Source organism: Bos taurus, chromosome 17 (genome assembly GCF_002263795.3).
Source record: "Bos taurus isolate L1 Dominette 01449 registration number 42190680 breed Hereford chromosome 17, ARS-UCD2.0, whole genome shotgun sequence".
Classification (NCBI taxonomy): domain Eukaryota; kingdom Metazoa; phylum Chordata; class Mammalia; order Artiodactyla; family Bovidae; genus Bos; species Bos taurus.
The window spans coordinates 4,281,537-4,303,897 of NC_037344.1; the positions used below are offsets into that span (position 1 = coordinate 4,281,537).

General features: G+C 43.0%; 1 protein-coding gene across 2 annotated transcripts in view; it reads right to left on the minus strand.

The window, feature by feature from the left end:
• Nucleotides 1-16,373, minus strand: part of MND1 (meiotic nuclear divisions 1) — a 79,610-nt gene extending 63,237 nt beyond the window's left edge. The window contains exons 1-3 of one of the 2 annotated variants that reach the window (XM_015475346.3): nt 16,226-16,373; nt 11,072-11,137; nt 3,121-3,178 (exon numbers count right to left, since the gene is read on the minus strand). In XM_015475346.3, coding sequence (XP_015330832.1) covers nt 3,121-3,178; nt 11,072-11,137; nt 16,226-16,228 — 127 coding nt within the window. In that variant the 5' untranslated portion in view covers nt 16,229-16,373. 2 annotated transcript variants of the gene reach the window in all.
• Nucleotides 16,374-22,361: the final 5,988 nt, after the last annotated feature.

Sequence of the window (22,361 nt, forward strand, 5' to 3'; positions counted from 1 at the left end):
AACAGGATTTTTTGACTACTTAAAACACTAAAAATTATAATAAAGGATTCAGAGATGTAAGTACTCCTCAACATGGTAGAAAAATATAGCAAAAATAGATTTATGCATAACTCTTACAGAGAAATTCCACTTTTACAAATTTAGCTAAAGAAAATAATGCTTAAGGATGCTCATTAAATCACTGTTTTTCATAGCAAAACCCTGGAAATTAGTACAATAACTGGACTCTTAAAATTCTGGATAAATATACTATGCATTCATTAAATTTACTTTATAAAATATTTAATGGCTTGGATATATGTACATCCAAAACATACTGTATAGAAAACTAAGTTAGAAGACAGTATTCAGTAATGTGACAGTAGTTATGCAGAATGTAAGGTTAAGAGGGAAATTTTTATTTCCTTCTTTTTGCTCATTTTTCTTATTTTTTTCCAATAATAAACATGCATTAACTTATTTGCTAAGGAAACTAAAAGAAAACTACTATGAAAAATTAAGCAATAAAGAAATAAACTGGATGTTATAGTCAGGGGTAAGATTGAAAATCAGAAAAGAGTTTTAAAAATACCATGTAAAAATACAAAGTCATATTTCACAAATGTTTGAAATTCATAGACCATTCTTATTTTTTTTTAAGTGTTTACTTGGCTGCATTCGTTGGGCTGGTCATGTGGGTGCCCCTAGGCATGTAGGACCTTACTTCCCCCACCAGGGATTGAACCCTAGTCCCCTGCATTGCAAGCCAGATTCTTAACCACTGAACCACCAGGGAAGTCCCCATTCTTACTTTTTATTAATAGAACTACACCAAGAAATTATCCATAGAGTCCGTTTTAATTTTTCCTAGAGCAGACCCCCAAATTTAATAAAATCCATTAAAAACTTAAAAGATTTAATAAAAAAAAAACTCCACCAAATGCAAAACATTCAACCTCATTTATAAAAAAGTACAAGCTGAAATGTCAAAGACTTCTAAAAATGGTAACAGTTCTGAGAAATGAATTTGAGTATAATAGCCTTTCCTGAAGGCAATTTAAGAATCCATCTAAAAAGCCTAAAACTATACAGTCTCTTTCTCCTCTATTTCTAGGGACGTTTCCTAATGAAGTAATATGTGGAAAAAAGTTTTCGGCAAGGGGAAAGGAAGGGATGAATAGGTGGAAGAGCACACAGGATTTTTAGGGAAGGGAAAATACTGTATGTGATATCATAACCGTGGATCCGTGTGTACAAGCCCACAGAAATGCACAACACTGAGAGTGATTAGTAATGTAAATTACGGATTCAGTGTGATTATGACGTGCCTATGCAGGCTATCAACTGTAACAAATGCATGATGGTGAGTGGTGTTGATAACAGGGGAAGCTGTGTATGTGTCGGGGGGCAGGAAGTGCATGAGAAACACTGTACCTTCCTCTCAGTTTGGCTGTGAACCTAAAAATACTCTAAAAAATAAGTCATTTAGAAAAAAATTTAAGAATGACATGCTAATTATCTTAACTTTAGCAAGAAAATTTGGGAACACATCTAGATGGGCAACAATAGCTAATGGGCTAAGCAAATTATGGCACAATGGGTGGTCACAGAAAAAATATTAGGAAATACAGATGCTGTAAATCATTTTTTTTTTTAAAGCAAATGACATAGGTAGACGATACAATGTTATATGAAAAAAATACATGAACACAAAACAGTATTTGCAGGATGGCTTCCTCTCTGAGAAATGGACAGATATATAACACAAACACAGATAAACAGAAGCTAAGAATAAGACATCAAAATATACCATGTTACCATTTATACAATGGAATCTTACCCAGCCATTAAAAAGAATGAAATAATGCCATTTGCAGCAACATGGATGGACCTAGAGATTGTCATACTGAGTGAGTAAGTCAGAAGGAGAAATATCGTATGACATCCCTTATATGTGGGCCCTAAAAAGAACTGATACAAATGAACTTACAAAACAGAAAGATACAGAGGCAGAGAATGCACTGACGTTTGCCGCTACACACTGTTCCATTTAAAACGGATAATCAACAAGAACCCACTGCGGAGCACACGGACTCTCCCAGTGCTACGTGGCAGCCTGGAGGGGCAGGGGTCTGCAGGGAGAGCAGACACATGTATGTAGACAAGGCTGAGTCCCTCTGCTGTCCACCTGAAACTACCACCACACTGCTAACTGCCTGTACGCCTACACAAAATGAAAAGCTTAAAAAAAAGTGGTAATGTCAGTAGAGGGATTATAAACAACTGTATTTTCATTATATTCTTTATATAACTTCCAAATCTGTTAAACATGTATAGCTTATACAATCAGAAAAGTAAGGTTTAAAAAATATATGTATCATATATAATGGGCTTAAGAGTGACTCCTCAAAAGATAAACCCCAGAACCTCTGAATGCAACCTTAATTTGGAAAAGGGTCTATACAGATGTAATTAAGGGTCTCATGATAAAATCATCCTGGATTTAGGGTGGGTCCCAAATGAAACGTGTCCTTATAAGACACAGAAGGGGAGGGAAAAAAAGGGGAGGCCATGTGAAGGCAGAGGCAGAGATTAGAATGATGCATCTAGAAGCCAAGCACTGCTGGTGACTCCCAGAAGCCAGGAGAGAAGCGTGAAGAGGAAACTCCCTCAGAGCCTCCGGAAGGAACCGGCCCCACCGACACCTCTACTTCAGGTTTCTGGCCTCCAGGGCTACGAGGGAATAAAAGCTCCATTGTGCTCAGCCACCAAGTTACAGTGATTTGTTTCAGCAGCTGGAGAACACCAACACACCAGGCAAATCCCATTAACAAAGACCAGAACATACATGAACAGCTTTACTTCTTTTGAAGTCAATTACACACATAAATGGGCTTGTGTATAACTACGTGTATTATACATGTGTGTGTGTGTGCATACAGGCATGCATGTGTATGTCACCTTAGTTTTCCTAGAGCAGATACTCCGAACACAAGAATCATGGTCATGGCCCAGAAACCTTATATAAGACTTTAACAAACATTCTTCATCTCTAGAAATTTATGCTTCCATGAAGTGAAAGATTTGCAGGAAAGATAACCAGTATTCATCAAAACATTCTGGCACATCTTTGATACTTACTAATGCCTTTTTCTTTGGGAGCAATCTTCTCCATGTCTTTTAGTTGAAATACATCTTTCTGTTTAAAAGAGTTAAAAAAAGATGAAAAACATCTATTTACTTTCTACTATATATTTATAGTCACCATAATTATGTTTATAAAATATTGTATTAGAAAACTATGCCTGGAAAAGAACAGTGAAATAGAATCAAGAATTGTAGAGCTAGAAGAAATTGTAATTATATTGTTCAATACCTTCAACAGAACTTAAAATGGACAGATTTTGCATGAACATACAATCCCGTAAAGTAACTGGAGGGCAGAACATAAAGGACATCTTCCCAATGAAGCATAAAATCTAGTTATGATGAATCATTTGTTAACATGAGATAATTGGCTTCTCTGACACTTTGATTTACAGAAAATACAAATAGTGCTTTGCTTAGTATATACCATACATCACAGACTTAGCAGCTCTAACTAAGACAGACAGCTGTCAAGGTTTGTTTACATTTAAGGTTTCATGGAAGAGCTGGACCTAAATAAGAAAATCATGCAATTCATGGCTGCCTATCCATCATTAACCTATACAGGCTATGCCACCACATGCAGAGCAAAACCTTGTGGGGAAGATACACACATAGAATATTCAATCCTACGGCTGGAAAAACAAATCTAGGCAGAACACTCCTTTCTTCCTGTAATAAGCTTTGGTTGAACAGGTCAAAAGAACTTGGATAATAGAAGTGAAACATTTGAAAAGACTTAAAGTGAAAGTGAAAGTGAAGTCATGTCCAACTCTTCACGACCCCATGGACTGTAGCCTACCAGGCTCCTCTGTCCATGGGATTTTCCAGGCAATAGTACTGCAGTGGATTGCCATTTCCTTCTCCAGGGGATCTTCCCGACCCAGGGATCGAACCCGGGTCTCCCACATTGTAGACAGATGCTTTACCATCTGAGCCACCAGGGAAGCCCCCTTAACAGAGGCAGGGAAGACTTAAGTATTCAGTAATTAGAATTATTGTGATTACTGTTATGGAAATCTGGGATCTATTTCTCCTAATATAAACTTGAACTGATAACTTCAATAGGATGCAAATTTGGCATCATAAAAATTTAAAACATGCTCATTCAAGGGCACTATAACTGAAAAGACCAGAAGAAAATATTCACAAAACATACCAGACAAAAGAACAGTACCCCAGAAATACAACCCCCGCAAAAAAAGATGAACTGACAGATGGATAAAGGAATGGATAGATGAATATATATGATAAAGCAAGTAGAGTATAAAATGTTAATGGTGGAATCTAGAGTGGGCATACAGGTATTCACTGTGAAATTCTTTCATCTTCAATTATAAAATGCTGGAAAAAGTAACTTCATCTCAGTACACTTAAGATTTAGTAAATTCAAGAAAATACTAAGTCACTGGTCCTATTAATAGATTGTGAAACAAAATTTTGCACACCTGGGATCAACTATTTAAAGAAAGTTCTGTAGAGTCTCAGAGAACATGCAATAACTTACTAACTTTAGGCCTTTTATGCATTAAAAAAATCAATTAATCAAACCTATTTGCAAATACCTTAGATTCTCTGGAAAAAGAACATGAATGCATTGAGACATCTGCCTACATGTGGTCATCAAGGAATAGCCCCAGACATACCAACTGCCCCACTGGTGTTGCTGTGTAAAGAAATAGGCTTGCAAAGAACTAGCCTCAGAACTGAAGTGTGGTCATTTAAGAGAACAAAGAAAATGGTCCCAAGTAAATATTGGTTCTCCCCTACATTACAGAGATAATAAAGAAAAGAACACAATGGTTCTAACTTTCAAAATCAAAACTATGAATAAAGATACCACTGAAGACACACAGTTATAATACTAAATTAACTTCTAATTAAGCACTTATGACCTGGGCATCATAATGTTTCACAGATGATTTCATTTAATCCCTATACCAACTCTGTGAAGCAGGTACAAGTTATTATTAGCCTTTTGCTTCTTCAGTCAAATAATCTGTTTAAAGCCACAAAGCTATTAGGTAAAACAGACTTTGGGTACCAGTCCTCTGTCTCTGAGTTGTATTGTTGCCATCGTCTTCCTAAGAGTAACAGGCAAAGAATTCTTTTTCTATTACATTAGCAACTTCAAATAAATCTATATATGTATTCATGTGAACGAATAGGAATATATGAACATATAATGTATGTATTCATATGAACAATGAGATCAAACCAGTCATTCCTAAAGGAAATCAACCCTGAATCTGGAAGGACTTTTGCTGAAGCTGAAGCGCCAAAACTTTGGCCACCTGATGCAAAGAGCTGACTCACTGCAAAAGACAGTGATGCTGGGAAAGATTGAGGGCAGGAGCAGAAGGGGGCAACAGAGGATGAGATGGTTGGAATGGCACCACTGACTCAATGGACATGAGTTCGAGCAAACTCAGGGAGATAGTGAAGGACAGCGAAGCCCAGCCTGCTGCCATTCACGGGGTCACAAAGAGAGGGACACAATTTAGTGACCAAACAACAACAGCAACAATTCATATGAATGAAAATGTATAGGAATATATGAACTGGAATCAGTCAATTAATACAATAAATTCTATCTTTACATAAAAACCAATTATTTAACTTCTTTAACCTGCTAATACTTGTTACAGTCACAGCATCTTAGTCATCAGTGTCTTAATGTTATAGAAAGCAGAGTTGAAAATGTTTAATCAGAAACAGCAATTTTGGCATTTGAGAAAATTAACAATATCATAAAGGACAAAATAATCTCCCCAGCCTTCCACTGCCTGGTAGGAATTAAATACACTTTTCTGGCTCTGAGACCATAGGAAAAATATTTCAACTCAGCAGAATAAATAGTCATAATTATGAGGCTATGTTCTGGATTGCCAATGACTTTTATTAAGTCATTATATGTAAGGAAGATTTGTAAGATTTCACTTAGAGGGCAAACAGGTAAAAAAAACTCACAATATTTCATGTGTTTCACTGAGAGTCTGCATTACCAAAATGAAAGTATTATCATTATTTTAAATTTCATATTTTATTTTGCCATTTCCCCACCTACGTCATATTTGTAAATAATGAAAACAGCCAGTAGACTGGGCCAAGCTAGACTTTGAAGATCCTGCCAAGACATAAAACATAGGAAATTAATATTTTTGTAGGTCGAAAGTTTGGATTTTAACCTGAAAATGAAGCCACCATATAGCAACATGGTGAAGAAAAGTCTCTGGAGCCAGGAGACAGGGTTTGAGTCCTGGCTTTGCCACACAGGAGCAGAAACCTCAAACATACTTCCTGTCGGCGGCAGGCACAAACGCCTGGAATAAAGGAAGGAGGTCCAGGGAGCATCACATCACGTGTTACACCAGCAGCTCTCAGCCTTTTGACACCAGGGACCAGCTTCATGGAAGACAATCATTCCACAGATGGGGTTTAGGAGGTAACACGAGCGATGCAGAGCAAGGGGGAGGGTTAGACGAGGCTTCAGAAGAAGCTTCACTTGCTTCACCTCCTGCTGTGGCCCAGCTCCGAGGCTGGGGAACCCTATGTTATACCACACCCAGGCTGACAAATGTAAAGAGGCTGTATTTAGCACTGTCTTTATAATCAGATGATCCTCCCTGGGTTTTTATCCTATCCTATCCTATCCTAGTTTTTTCTGACAGAATGTGGTCCACTGGAGAAGGGAATGGCAAACCACTTCAGTATTCTTGCCTTGAGAACCCCATGAACAGTATGAAAAGGCAAAAAGATAGGATACTGAAAAAGAAACTCCCCAGGTCAGTAGGTGCCCAATGTGCTACTGGAGATCAGTGGAGAAATAACTCCAGAAAGAATGAAGGGATGGAGCCAAAGCAAAAAGAATACCCAGCTGTGGATGTGACTGGTGATAGAAGCAAGGTCCGATGCTGTAAAGGGCAATATTGCACAGGAACCTGGAATGTCAGATCCATGAATCAAAGCAAATTGGAAGTGGTCAAACTTCCAAACTTCCAAGACATGGCAAGAGTGAATGTCAACATTCTAGGAATCAGCGAACTGAAATGGACTGGAATGGGTGAATTTAACTCAGATGACCATTATATCTACTACTGTGGGCAGGAATCCCTCAGAAGAAATGGAGTGGCCATCATGGTCAACAAAAGAGTCCGAAATGCAGTACTTGGATGCAATCTCAAAAATGACAGAACGATCTCTGTTCGTTTCCAAGGCAAACCATTCAATATCACAGTAATCCAAGTCTATGCCCCAACCAGTAATGCTGAAGAAGCTGAAGTTGAACGGTTCTATGAAGACCTACAAGGCCTTTTAGAACTAACACCCAAAAAAGATGTCCTTTTCATTACAGGGGACTAGAATGCAAAAGTAGGAAGTCAAGAAACACCTGGAGTGACAGGCTAATTTGGCCTTGGAATACGGAATGAAGCAGGCAAAGACTAATAGAGTTTTGCAAAGAAAATGCACTGGTCATAACAAACACCCTCTTCCAACAACACAAGAGAAGACTCTCTACATGGACATCACCAGATGGTCAACACTGAAATCAGATTGATTATATTCTTTGCAGCCGAAGATGGGAGAAGCTCTATACAGTCAGCAAAAACAAGACCAGGAGCCGACTATGACTCAGACCATAAACTCCTTATTACCCAATTCAGACTTAAATTGAAGAAAGTAGGGAAAACCACTAGACCATTCAGGTATGACCTAAATCAAATCCCTTATGATTATACAGTGGAAGTGAGAAATAGATTTAAGGGCCTAGATCTGATAGATAGAGTGCCTGATGAACTATGGAATGAGGTTCGTGACATTGTATAGGAGACAGGGCCATCTCCATGGAAAAGAAATGCAAAAAAGCAAAATGGCTGTCTGGGGAGGCCTTACAAATAGCTGTGAAAAGAAGAGAAGCGAAAAGGAAAGATATAAACATCTGAATGCAGAGTTCCAAAGGATAGCAAGAAGAGATAAGAAAGCCTTCTTCAGTGATCAATGCAAAGAAATAGAGGAAAACAACAGAATGGGAAAGACTAGAGGTCTCTTCAAGAAAATCAGAGATACCAAAGGAACATTTCATACGAAGGTGGGCTTGATAAAGGACAGAAATGGTATGGACCTAGCAGAAGATATTAAGAAGAGATGGCAAGAATACACAGAAGAACTGTACAAAAAAGAGCTTCATGACCCAGATAATCACAATGCTGTGATCACTGACTTAGAGCCAGACATCCTGGAATGTGAAGTCAAGTGGGCCTTAGAAAGCATCACTATGAACAAAGCTAGTGGAGGTGATGGAATTCCAGTTGAGCTATTCCAAATCCTGAAAGATGATGCTGTGAAAGTGCTGCACTCAATATGCCAGCAAATTTGGAAAACTCAGCAGTGGCCACAGGACTGGAAAAGGTCAGTTTTCATTCCAATCCCAAACAAAGGCAATGCCAAAGAATGCTCAAACTACCGCACAATTGCACTCATCTCACACGCTAGTAAAGTAATGCTCAAAATTCTCCAAGCCAGGCTTCAGCAATATGTGAACCATGAACTTCCTGATGTTCAAGCTGGTTTTAGAAAAGGCAGAGGAACCAGAGATCAAATTGCCAACATCTGCTGGATCATGGAAAAAGCAAGAAAATTCCAGAAAAACATCTATTTCTGCTTTATTGACTAGGCCAAAGCTTTTGACTGTGTGGATCACAATCAACTGTGGAAAATTCTGAAAAACATGGGAATACCAGACCACCTGACCTGCCTCTTGAGAAATCTGTATGCAGGTCAGGAAGCAACAGTTAGAACTGGACATGGAACAACAGACTGCTTCCAAATAGGAAAAGGAGTACGTCAAGGCTGTATATTGTCATCCTGTTTATTTAACTTCTATGCAGAGTACATCGTGAGAAACGCTGGACTGGAAAAAACACAAGCCGGAATCAAGATTGCCGGGAGAAATATCAATAACCTCAGATATGCAGATGACACCACCCTTATGGCAGAAAGTGAAGAGGAATTAAAAGCCTCTTGATGAAAGTGAAAGTGGAGAGTGAAAAAGTTGGCTTAAAGTTTGGCTTCAGAAAACGAAGATCATGGCATCTGGTCCCATCACTTCATGGGAAATAGATGGGGAAACAGTGGAAATAGTGTCAGACTTTATTTTTCTGGGCTCCAAAATCACTGCAGATGGTGACTGCAGCCATGAAATTAAAAGACGCTTACTTCTTAGAAGGAAAGTTATGACCAACCTAGATAGCATATTCAAAAGCAGAGACATTGCTTTGCCAACAAAGGTTCGTCTAGTCAAGGCTATGGTTTTTCCTGTGGTCGTGTATGGATGTGAGAGTTGGACTGTGAAGAAGGCTGAGCGCCAAAGAATTGATGCTTTTGAACTGTGGTGTTGGAGAAGACTCTTGAGAGTCCCTTGGACTGCAAGGAGATCCAACCAGTCCATTCTGAAGGAGATCAGCCCTGGGATTTCTTTGGAAGGAATGATGCTAAAGCTGAAACTCCAGTACTTTGGCCACTTCGTGCGAAGAGTTGAGGCACTGGAAAAGACTGAAGCTGGGAGGGATTGGGGGCAGGAGGAAAAGGGGACGACAGAGGATGAGATGGCTGGATGGCATCACTGACTCGATGGACGTGAGTCTGAGTGAACTCCGGGAGTTGGTGATGGACAGGGAAGGCCTGGCGTGCTGTGATTTCATGGGGTCGCAAAGAGTCGGACACGACTGAGCGACTGATCTGATCTGATAATGCAGTCTGTTCCTTCCTGAGGTAATTGTAAGGATTAAATGAGCTCATATGTGCAAAGTACTTAGAAGAGTGTCTTCCTTGCATCCCGTTAGACTCTATTACACTGTTACCCTGTTTCAGGAACATCAAAACATTAGCATTACTTTTCTGCTTCCCTGAATTAGAATCGAAGCTCCATGAGGGCATGGCCTTTGTCCATCTACTTCATTGTTATGTCTACAGATTCTAGAAAAGTTTCCAACCTTGTTCTAAGTCCTTAATACATATTTTGGGGCTGTTATTACTATTAATAAATCTCATATCCAGATATAAGTGAACAATATACAGCAGCATAATTAATGTGAAAAAAACAAGATGTGAGACCAAGCAGTAACACAAGTTTCTTCTGTCCACAACTTCTCTGATCATCTGCTTAGCAAACACCACCCTTCCCGTTTTAAAGGTGCTGTGAAGCCTTTCCTGAGCCACTGCATTGAGACTCATGCTCCTGCAGTGTTTGGCACAGGAGTCCATCTAAGCAGTTGTCCCTCTATGCCGTAAGGGAGATCCCTGTATATGTATAAACAAATCACTCTGCTGTACCTGAAACTAACACAGCTCTGTTAGTCAACTATGCTCCAATATAAAGATAAAAAAAATTATGGTGCCAGAGGGTAGGGCAGTCTGCATAGAAAAGTGAAAGTCGCTCAGTCGTGTCTGACTCTTTGCGAGTCCATGGACTGTAGAGTCCATGGAATTCTCCAGGCCAGAATACTGGAGTGGGTAGCCGTTCCCTTCTCCATGGGATCTTCTCAACCCAGGGATTGAACCCAGGTCTCCCGCATTGCAGGCGGATTCTTTACCAGCTGAGCCACAAGGGAAGACCAAGAATACTGGAGTGGGTAGCCTATTCCTTCTCCAGGGGGTCTTCCCGACCCAGGAATCGAACCCAGGTCTCCTGCATTGCAGGCAGGAGCTATTTACCAACTGAGCTATCAGGGAAGCCCCTGAATAGGAGAGACTCTACAAACACTGGGATAGGGTTCTTTCATGCTCCACAGCCCACAGGAACCACAAATGTTGGCTGAATTTTACTCATTCTTCAGGAAATTGGTCGGTATTGATTTCTAGTGAAAAGGTACAGTTAACACTGGATGGCATATACTTACAGAGAAAATTGCACAAAGTACTAAAAATCTTAAGGGAAACAACTTACCGTCTCATAAAATATTTCCATCATGCGGGTTCTCTTTTCCTCTGCACTTAGTCCTTTTTTCTTCGACTAAAGCACAAAAGTTAGGCATAAAAGTTAAAAAGTAAACTGCTTTAAAACCAAAAACCAATGCTTTTTAAGACAACTTGGTTCGAAACATTATTAGAAATAATGCACGATCTCGTCTGAGACAAGAGGGTTAATAAATCTCATAGCCAGGCCTCGTGGTAGGTGCTGCCACTATAACAACAACAACTGTGGCTGAGACAGTCTGGCATTTTGTAGAAATTCAATATGTATCAAGTGATCAATAAATCACTGTATCTACCTTCAAAAGAGTTAATCTCTCAAAGAAAATAAACAGCCATAAAATGCTTCTCATTGATGAACAGGTACATGCATAAATTGCTATCCAAGACAGAATGAATTAATTCTACCCAGGAAAGAGAGAAGGGTTAGCTCGGGAGGCAAGAGATGAGCGGGATTTTGGCAAGTTGAGAAACAGTGAAGAGGGTATCCTGGGCAGACCACACACAGGCACAGGGTTATGGAAGTTCATGGAATGCTCCAGAGAGACAAACACTTAGGGATGCTTATCAAACGAATGAGGGTGTACAGGGAGTGGCAGATGAGATGAGAGAGGTTGTCTGGGGCCAGATTACGGCAGGCTGACTGTCCAGGCAACTGAGAAGCGACAGGGCAATTTCTAAAACAGAGAGTCAGAGTAACATGGCATTGTGGAGGGCAGACAGGAGGAAGGAAAACATATGCAAGTAGAAAATAAAAGCCTACTTCAGGAGATTATTATCCTACTCTTTAGCCAATCTGAAGTTAAGAAAGGAATTTGGAATTGCCGTTGTGAATGCATTCCAGAATATACGGCCTAGAAACACACACACTCATTTTCCACAGCAAATTATCCAGTGTTCCTTGATGATTGTATAGGTAAAATAAGTAGCTTCAAAGTTAATATTTCTCTCTTTTCCCTCTGTTCATTCTCAAATACTGCAGTTCCCCAGGTTCTTTCTCTATTGATCCCCTCATATTCTTTCTTTGATCTTACCTGTTTTCATGCTAAGACCTCAAACCTTTACATCCCTGGGCTAGATGGGGGCCTGAACTCCAATCACATTTAATTACCTGCCTGCTGAACAGCCTCAAACTTGAAGTCTAAACTGACCTCTTCCTCTCCCACACCTCCTTCCAAACCTGCTCTTCTGGATCCTGAGTTCAGTTCAACGCCACTTGTTACCCAAGCCAGAGGCCTGGCCATCACCCTAGACTCCTTCATCTCCATTTCACATCCAACCAGTTACCAAGTCCTGCCAATCTCCGTGCTAAGCTGTTTCTCAAATCTATCCTGTCTGCTCCACCCCTCATGCCTCCACCTAAGCTCAGGCCTACTTTAGATCTGCAGTCTGCTCACCACACTCTGTCCCTCCAAGGCCACATTCCATGCTGTCAAAAGGCAAATCTAACGATGCCTCTCCCTTGCTTAAAACTTTTCAGTGGCTGCCAAGCATCCAGGAGTATCCAGTCACCCTCGAATGACAGACAAGGCTCTCTACCATCTGACCCCAACCTACCTCTCACAGGTCCACTCCCCACCTCAAGTTTACCATAACACGAAAAGCTACGCAAGTTAAGCTGTAATACAAAAACCACTTGTAGTTCTCCACCTGCAGCATGCTCTTTCCCATTTCTGTGCCTTTTTTGGGTCCCGTGCCATAAGGCGCAGCTTGTGTGACCTGGGATTGAACCTGGGCCCTCTGCAGCGAAAGCACAGATTCCCAACCACTGGACCACCGGGGAATTCCCTCTGTGCTTTTACAGAATGCTGTTCTACCTAAAACACTTTCCTCTCATGCAAATCAAAACCACAGTGAGATACTCACCACACCTGTCAGAACGGCCATTATCAAAAAGACCGCGAATAACAAATGCTGGTGAGGATGTGGGGAAAAGGGAACCCTCGTATACTTCAGTGGGAATGTATACTGGTGCAAAAACTGTGGAAAACAGTACAGGGCTTTCTCAAAAAACTAAAAATATAATCCAGCAATTCCACTCCTGTGTGTATATATCCCAAAGAAGCACAAATTCAAAAAGATACACGCACCCCAATGCTCATCGTAGCATTATTTACATTTGCCAAGATATGGAAGTAACCTGTGTCGCTCAAGGATGAATGGATAAAGATGTGGTGTATACACACACACACACACACACACACACACACACACACACACAGACTCTTATGACTCGATCATAAAAAAGCAGCAACATGGACTGACTTGGAAGGCTAAGTGAAATAAGCCAAAGAAAGACAAACAATATATGATAACACCTAAATGTGGAATCTAGAAAATACAACTAGTCAACAAAACAAAAAAGCAGCAGACTCCCAGATAAAGAGAACAAACTACCAGCTGCCATTGGGGAGGAGGAGGGAAGGGCACACAGGGGTAGGGGGAAACGGGGGCTATTATGGGATTATATGTGCCCCAGGATTGAGAAAAGTTTTTCTCAGCCTAGAATCTGGAGGTTAAGTTAGGGGCACTGCGGGGCTCCTAGGGCTTCAGTCTGTGGCTGCATCACTGGAAAGAGATCTAATGCTTTTCGAAAAGGCTCCTAACACGTTGGTGTTATAAACTGTTCCTTGAGAGAGCCTGGGCTCCGCAAGAATTTGCCACGCAGAGGCAGGCAATGGGGAGAACCTAGCGTCCTGAGGGCACAGTTTGAGGAAAGCGCTTATCACTCAGCTCAGCAGCTTATGAAAGTGACTCAAGAAACACGGAGGAGCTCCCCAGGTGGCACCAATGGAAAAGATCCTGCCTGTCAACGCAGGAGACACAGGACACACGGCTTTGTTCCCTGGGTCAGGAAATCCCCGGAGGAGGGCATGGCAACCCACTCCAGTATTCTTGCGTGGAGAATCCCACGGACAGAGGAGCCTGGCGGGCTACGATGCATGGGGTCACAAAGAGTCGGACACAACTGAAGCGACTTAGCATGCACACACGTTATCATCCGTTAACATTGGTTTCAGGCTAATTTATTCATCCACCTTAACCACTACAAAGAATGTTTATTACTAACCACGGTAGGAGAGTATCATGGCCAGAGTTAAAATAACTAATGTAAAAGGATGCCACATTACTTCACATTTAGAAATTTCTCCAAAAAAATCAACAAGGGCTCACGTAAAATTTAAGATGAAAGGAAATCTCCTGAAAGTGTAAGTTAGAGATTCACTCAACACTTGACTTTAGGAAAATGAAAGGAATCTTCTCTTATTATAAGTTAAAAAAATCCTAAAGTCAGGAATTCCCTGAAAGGCCAGTGATTTGGGACCCAGCGCTTCCACTGCAGGAGGCAGTTTCGATTCCTTGTCAGGGAATTAAGATCCTACATGCTGTGCAGTCCAAAAAAAAAAAAAAAAGAAATCCTAAAGTCAGCCCTGTTGATCACTAGTAAGATTTTGAAAAATTAAAAGCAGATGATAGCTGCTGCCCTCATAAGTGGCAGACCACAACACCTATCTCTAATTTCAAAAACATGCTTGGACTTAAAACAATTGTCTACCCAGCAAGCATAACCAAACTGAAGCAACCAGCAATTAATTAACAATCAGGAAAGAGAAGAAAGGTTATCTTTGTATAACACTAAACTTATTTCTTAATGATACATGAAAAGTGGGAATATGTCTCTTACAAAAAATTTTGTTTCATGTTTCTCCATTACCAGAGGTAAACATCAGAAAAGAGTTAAAGGCAAATTAAACCATTTACTATTAGAAGGTGATGCAGGTGTAGAGTCAGTCGGTAAAAAAACAAAAACAAAAAAAGTTAACGCAGTAGTCAGTTGTATCTGGCTAGTAACTATAAACAGAAATCTATGAGGGCGCATTGGTACCAGATTTAAGTGTGTGCTTGTTTGGCTTCCTACATCATTGTATGCCCAGGTGGCTGGGCTGTTAGTCTAACCACAAAGAAGCCGTTATCAGTTATGATTACATCTGGACAATTACCTTCAAATAAACACTGAACAACCTAGATCCCCATCCACCACTAGCTTGGCAAAATAACGGCCACTTAAATACGAAAGTAAAATCTTTGATCCATTTCATTAGACGTTGATTCTCTGCTAACAGAAAGGGGCGGGGGGGGGGGGGCAGCGAGAGTAGAAACTCTGAAGGTTTATGAAAATGATTTGATGAGCAGAAAGACATTAAACTCGCAAAAACAAAGAGATGGTTTGGAACCTAACCAAGACAGAACTCACTGGGCCACACAAGACCACGTCTGACCAAGTCTGTGCAGTTTCATGAGCGTGCTCAGCCGTGTCAGACTCTGTCACCCAATGGACTGCAGCCCGCCAAGCTCCTCTGTCCATGGCATTCTCCAGCCAAGAACACTGGAGTGGGTTGCCATTCTCTTCTCTGGGGGGTGGGGTGGGGGGGGTGGCTTTCCCACCCAGGGGTCCAACCCGGGTCTCCTGCATTGTAGGCAGATTCTTCCCAGTCTGAGCCACCGGGGAAGCCCGGGTGCTTCCCTAATACAGCAACTTTAGAAGTGAGTCCTGCCCTTCAGTAAAAAAGGAGCATTTTCACAGAAATCCTCTAACTGGCATATAAAGTGGGGATTCTTTAGGTCACTTTAGAAACTGTGAGGAATTCTGAAATGTGCTCTACAGGCTACAATGCACAAAACCAATAATCGTCAGGGATCAAGCGAAGCCCTTGGGCCCTCAATGCCGCTTCCCCCAAGATTCTCAAGCGGGGGCGGCGCCTTCTGGAGGCCGGAGGCGGGGAGCCCGGACACGGCTTCTGAAGCGACTCTTGGCCTTGCTGACAGACTGCTGAGCCTGTGAGATACTCGGGGCACGTTCTCGAACGCTCCGCGTTTAATCTAACCCGCCCGGGAGGGCGCGGGGGGCATAAAGCGGGGGTCCCGGAGCTGCATGCCTGCCTTGGACTAGGGCAACGGCAGCCGGAAAGCGCAGGACGGACGCGGCGTTTGACCCGGCCGGGGAGCCGGCTCCTGCAGCCACCCCAGGAGCCCAGAGCCAGCCAGGCCGGGGTCCCACACGGCCGGAGGATTAAGCGGCCGGACCTCGGGGAGGAAGGGGACCGGGAAACGCGCCTCCGGCTCTTACCATGGCGCCTGCGGCTCGTCTTCCGGCGGCGGGACCGGCACGCGGCGAGGGGCGGGGCCGGCTCGGCTGGGTTTGATTTTGGCGCCTACACCGCCCCGCGGGCGGAGCAGCGAGGAGGGGAAGAAAGACCAGCCCTCGCTCCTGCGGCGCGCAGCGACCCCTGGCGGCGGCGGCGGCGAGCGGCCGGTCGGGGTGGGCGGGGCCTATCCTGGGGGCGGGGCCTGCTTGGTCCCGCCCGTCAGCGCTCCAGAGGCTGGCCGACAGGCTCTCACAGCTGCTTCCGTTTTCCGTCCTCGGTGCTGAGTGTAATCCCACTTTTTTTTCCGAGGAAGTCTTGAGCCCTCGCCTTTGACGTCATTCTTCACTCAGCGGAAACCGCCCCAAGTTTGCCTTAAGAAACGGATGCCTTTTGGCCGCTGGGCAGGAAATACTGCCTCCGTCCATCCGGATTTGCCTGGTCTGGGGCGGATTTTCTTTCCTCTTAATTTTATACTCCAGCTTTTACCGCTACGCACTGCTTTTGCAGATTTTAAAAATTCCCTTGTTTATATGTTTGCCTTTCTTTTAGGTTTTTTTTTTTAATACAAGAGAGTGAATTTCAAATCAAGTCAAAAATATGCTACCTCATTATTTGACAAGGTGCTAGAAAATTAACTGATTTTTCAGTTATTCTGAAAATTGTATTATCTTGAACCATTTTAAAGTATAATGATTTCACTAGAAATTTGCATTGTAATAGGGACGAACCTTTGAATCTTACTATAAATTAATAACTAAAGGGATGTTGCCTATAAGCTCAACTGGGTATAATGACTCATCTCTGGGAACCTTGCTTCCCAGGTAATGAGCATTAAACTAAAATACCAATGTTAAACTCACTGGAAACCTCCTGAGCAGACCCACCTGTGAATGACTGCAAGAAGGAAGAAGTTAACACACCCCTGGTGACTCTGCTTAAAGTGCAGGAGACTCAGGTTGGGTCCCTGGGTCAGGCATATCCCCTTGCTGCTGCTGCTGCTAAGTCGCTTCAGTCGTGTCCAACTCTGTGTGACCCCATAGACGGCAGCCCACCAGGCTTCCCCGTCCCTGGGATTCTCCAGGCAAGAACACTGGACTGGGTTGCCATTTCCTTCTCCAATGCATGAAAGTGAAAAGTAAAAGTGAAGTCGCTCAGTCGTGTCTGGCTCTAGCGACCCCATGGACTGCAGCCTAGCAGGCTCCTCCGTCCATGGGATTTTCTAGGCAAAAGTACTGGAGTGGGGTGCCATTGCCTTCTCCGATATCCCCTAGAGAAGGGAATGAATGGCAATCCATCCAGGATTCTTGCCTGGAGAAGTCCATGAACAGAGGAGCCTGGTAAACTACAGTTATAGTTCTTGGAGTCACAAAGAGTCAGACATGACTGAGAGACTTTCACACTTTCCAGAGGCTGATGGAAACCAGGAAGCGTTTGACTTTACTCCCTCTCCTTTTAGTAGAAAAGTGAAGTCGCTCAGTCGTGTCCGACTCTTTGCGACCCTGTGGACTGTAGCCCACCAGGCTCCTCTGTCCATGGGATTCTCCAGGCAAGAATACTGGAGTGGGTTACCATTTCCTTCTCCAGGGGATCTTCCCGACCCAGGGATCGAACCCAGGTCTCCCACATTGCGGGCAGACGCTTTAACCTTTGAGCCACCAGGGAAGCCCTTTAGTAGAAAAGGAACCTGAATTCTAACTCAGGCACGATTGGTCCTTGGGGCACAAGCCCACCATCTTCTCGGTTTGCTGGCTTTTTGAATAAAGTCACTTTATTGAATAAAGCCAATTTCTCGCCCCAACACATTGTCTCTTGATTACTGGCATGTTGTGCAGTGAGCAGTATGAGCTTAGACTCGGTAACAGCATCTCCTGTTGCTTCTGACAGAAGCAGGATAAGGATATATTGAATTACTTCGAGTTCCATTAATTTGGTCTTTCCTAGAGTTCAGTATAATTCTGTTGATGGTATGTAAGATGATTTTAAAATAATAAACGGCTATCCATTTAATGTTTTAATATTAGTACTAGAAAATGTATAATTAATGCACCATACCCTAGATTTTTCAAAGGGCTTCCTAGGTGGTACAGTGATAAAGAATCCACCCGCCAATGCAGGAGACACAGGAGATGCAGTTTCGATCCCTGGGTGAAGAAGATCCCCTGGAGGAGGAAATGGCAACCTGCTCCAGTATTCTTGCCTGGAAAATCCCATGGACAGAGGAGCCTGGTGGGCTACAGTCCACGGGGTCACAAAGAGTTGGCTACGACTGAGCACACATGCATGCACAATGACCCTAGATTTCTCATGCATTGCTCAAGATACATCGAAAATAAGTATGTCAGTAAAAAAGTGATATTTAAGACAAATATTAAACAACTATACTGGTGTTTATATGAAGTTGTCAGAATAAAGGTGGCATTTGTGGGAAGATTTAACCATATTAAAAAGCAGAGACATTACTTTGCCAACAAAGGCCCATGTTATCAAAGCTATGGTTTTTCCAGTAGTCATGTATGGATGTGAGAGTTGGATTATGAAGAAAGCTGAGTGCTGAACAATTGATGCTTTTGAACTGTGGTGTGGGAGAAGACTCTTGAGAGTTCCTTGGACTGCAAGGAGATCCAACCAGTCCATTCTAAAGGAGATCAGTCCTGGGTGTTTATTGGAAGGACTGATGTTGAAGCTGAAACTCCTGTACTTTGGCCACCTAATGCGAAGAGCTGACTCATTTGAAAAGACCCTGATGCTGGGAAAGATTGAAGGTGAGAGAAGGGGACAGAGGATGAGATGGTTGGATGGCATCACTGACTCAATGGACATGAGTTTGAGTAAACTCTGGGAGTTGGTGATGAACACGGAGGCCTGGCATGCTGCAGTTCATGGGGTCCCAAAGAGTCTGACACGACTGAGTGGCTGAACTGAACTGAACTTACCTTATCTGCTCTCAGACTGCCATACCTTCTGTTCCATCAAGAACAGCCTTTCTTGGGAAATCCTCTTTGGTCCAGTAAGGTTAGGACTTAGCGCTTTCACTGCCATGGCCTGGGTTCAATCCCTGGTCAGGGAAGTAAAATCCCACAAGCCATTCCCATTCTTCCATCCTTTAAATGCTCAGGTAGGCCTCCAAGTCTTTTTCTCTCTGCTTCCTCACACCTCCCCACAAGATAGGATCTCTGTACAGTTTTATCACAGCACCCCGATTCACTTTGTAATTATTTACTTGGACAGCTTCCCTCTAATATCAAACTCCTTTCTGTGGCAAAAACTGAGCCAACCATTTGGTATCACCAAGGCTTAATAAAGTGCCTGACACATGATGGACACTCAATAAATGTATATTAAATAAATTACCAGGTTTCCAAGAACGTCACCTAGTCATTGGCTTAGGGATAACTAGATATGGCTTTCAGGTGAAAAAACAAAGGATATTTTATTTGGAAAAATCTATATATTTGCATTGAGTAGTGCTTTCCCATTTACTATTTTCACCAATAGAGTTCCGAAACTATCTGATAGACCATTCAGATGTCTTGAGGTGCTCCAAGTTTTGCAATATTATGGGGCAGGCTGCTGCTAAGTCACTTCAGTTGTGTCCAACTCTGTGCGACCCCAGAGACGGCAGCCCACCAGGCTCCGCCGTCCCTGGCGTTCTCCAGGCAAGAACACTGGAGTGGGTTGCCATTTCCTTCTCCAATGCATGAAAGTGGAAAGTGAAAGTGAAGTCGCTCAGTCGTGTCCGACTCCTAGCAACCCCATGGACTGCAGCTTACCAGGCTCCTCCGTCCATGGGATTCTCCAGGAAGAGGTAGTATATAAGCTGAGTATGAAAGCAAATACATATTTGTAGCATCATGAATTTGGATCAAGTATCCACCACCTAGCATTTGTTATAGTACTCAAATGGCATTGGTTTATTAAACAGATTGGTGTTTTACAAAACGCTTAAGCACACATTAATTTCATTTTAAAAAATTTGAATATCTGCTGCCTGCAGAGAATGTGAGGATGAACCAGACACCTTTGAGGATGAACCACTCCTTTCAGTGTGGCCTTTATGTTCCAGGCAGTGCTGCCCTTCCATCTGGGTGACTGCCACTTGCCCTAGACCTTACTCTGTAGAGGGGCATGTTGGCCCCACTCCAGCCACATCACTCCCCACGGCCAAGGAGTGTGCAGGCCCAAAGGGACATACCTATCTGTTACCCACAACTTTTCTTCTAGACCAGGAATCTGATGGTGGTTTAGTCACTAAGTCATGTCCGACTCTTGTGACCCCACGGATTGTAGCCTACCAGGCTCCTCTGTTGGAGAAGGCAATGGCAACCCACTCCAGTACTCTTGCCTGGAAAATCCCATGGACAAAGGAGCCTGGTGGGCTGCAGTCCATGGGGTCGCTAAGAGTCGGACATGACTGAGCGACTTCACTTTCACTTTTCACTTTCCTGCATTGGAGAAGGAACTGGCAACCCACTCCAGTGTTCTTGCCTGGAGAATCCCAGGGATGGGGGAGCCTCATGGGCTGACATCTATGGGGTCACACAGAGTCGGACACGACTGAAGTGACTTAGCAGCAGCAGCAGCAGGCTCGTCTGTCGGTGGAACTTCCCAGGCAAGAATACTGGAGTGGGTTGGTATTTCCTTCTCCAGGGGATCTTCCCAACCCAGGTATCGAACCCAGGTCTCCTGCATTGCAGGCAGATTCTTTACCAACTGAGCTACCAGGGAATCCCTACAGGAATCTGGGGAACTCAGTATTCCTTGCCTGTCTACGTTTGAGTTCCTGGAAGAAGAGAACCTGCGGCAGAAATGTGCTGAAACAGGCACAGCTCTTTATCATGCTTTGCTTTCTTGCACGTAGCAGACACTGTTTTGTACACATTGAAGGTTTGTGTCAACTCTGTCGAGCAAGTCTATTAGCACTATTTTCCCAATGGCATTTGGTCATTTTGTGTCTCTATTGCACATTTGGGTAATTCTTCCAATATTTCAAACTTTTTAATCATTATTCTATCTGTTATGGTGACCTGTAATCATTGATGCTACTATTGTTAATTGTTTTAGGACACTATGAACCATGCCCATATAAGACAGAAGACTTAACTGATATGTGTTGTGTGTGTTCTGACTGCTCCACCGACCAACCGGCCATTTCCTCATCTTTCTGTCTCCCCTTAGGGCTCCCTCTTCCCTCAGACAAAACAATATTGAAGCTAGGCCAGTTACTAACCTTAAAATGGCTTCTAAGTGTTCAAGTGAAAGGAAGAGTCACAAGTCTCTCACTTTAAATCAAAAGCTAGGAATGATTAAGCTTAGTGAGGAAGGCATGTCGGGAGCAGATACAGGCTGAAACTAAGTTCTCCTTCACCAAACAGCCAAGTTGTGGGTGCAAAGAAAAATTTCTTGAAGGAAATGAAAAGTGCTGCTCCAGTGAACACGTGAATGATGAGGAAGCGGAACAGCCTTCTTGCTGATGTGGAGAAAGTCTGAGGGATCCGGAGAGACAACCGAAGCAGCCACATTCCCTAAAGCCAAAGCCTAGTCTATGGCAAGGTTGTAAGCTATGCTAAGTCACTTCAGTCGTGTCCGACTCTGTGTGACCCCATTGACGGCAGCCCACCAGGCTTCCCCGTCCCTGGGATTCTCCAGGCAAGAACACTGGAGTGGGTTGCCATTTCCTTCTCCAATGCATGAAAGTGAAAAGTGAAAGTGAAGTCACTCAGTCATGTCTGACTCTTCTCGACCCCATGGACTGCAGCCCACCAGGCTCCTCCATCCATGGGATTTTCCAGGCAAGAGTACTGGAGTGGGGTGCCATTGCCTTCTCCATGGCAAGGCTGTAAACCTCCTCAATTCCCTGAAGGCTGAGAGAGGTGAGGAAGCTGCAGAAGACAAGTTTGAAGCTGGCCGAGGTTGGTTCATGAGGCCTGGCTTCAAAGGACAGGCCGATACTCTTATTAGGGGCTAATGTAGCTGGTGACTTTAAGTCAAAGCCAGTGCTCACCCACCATCTGAAAATTCTAGGGCCCTGAAGAATCATGCTCGATCTGCTCTGCCTCTGCTCTATAAATGGAAGAACAAAGCTTGGATAACAGCACATCTGTTTGCAACATGGTTTAA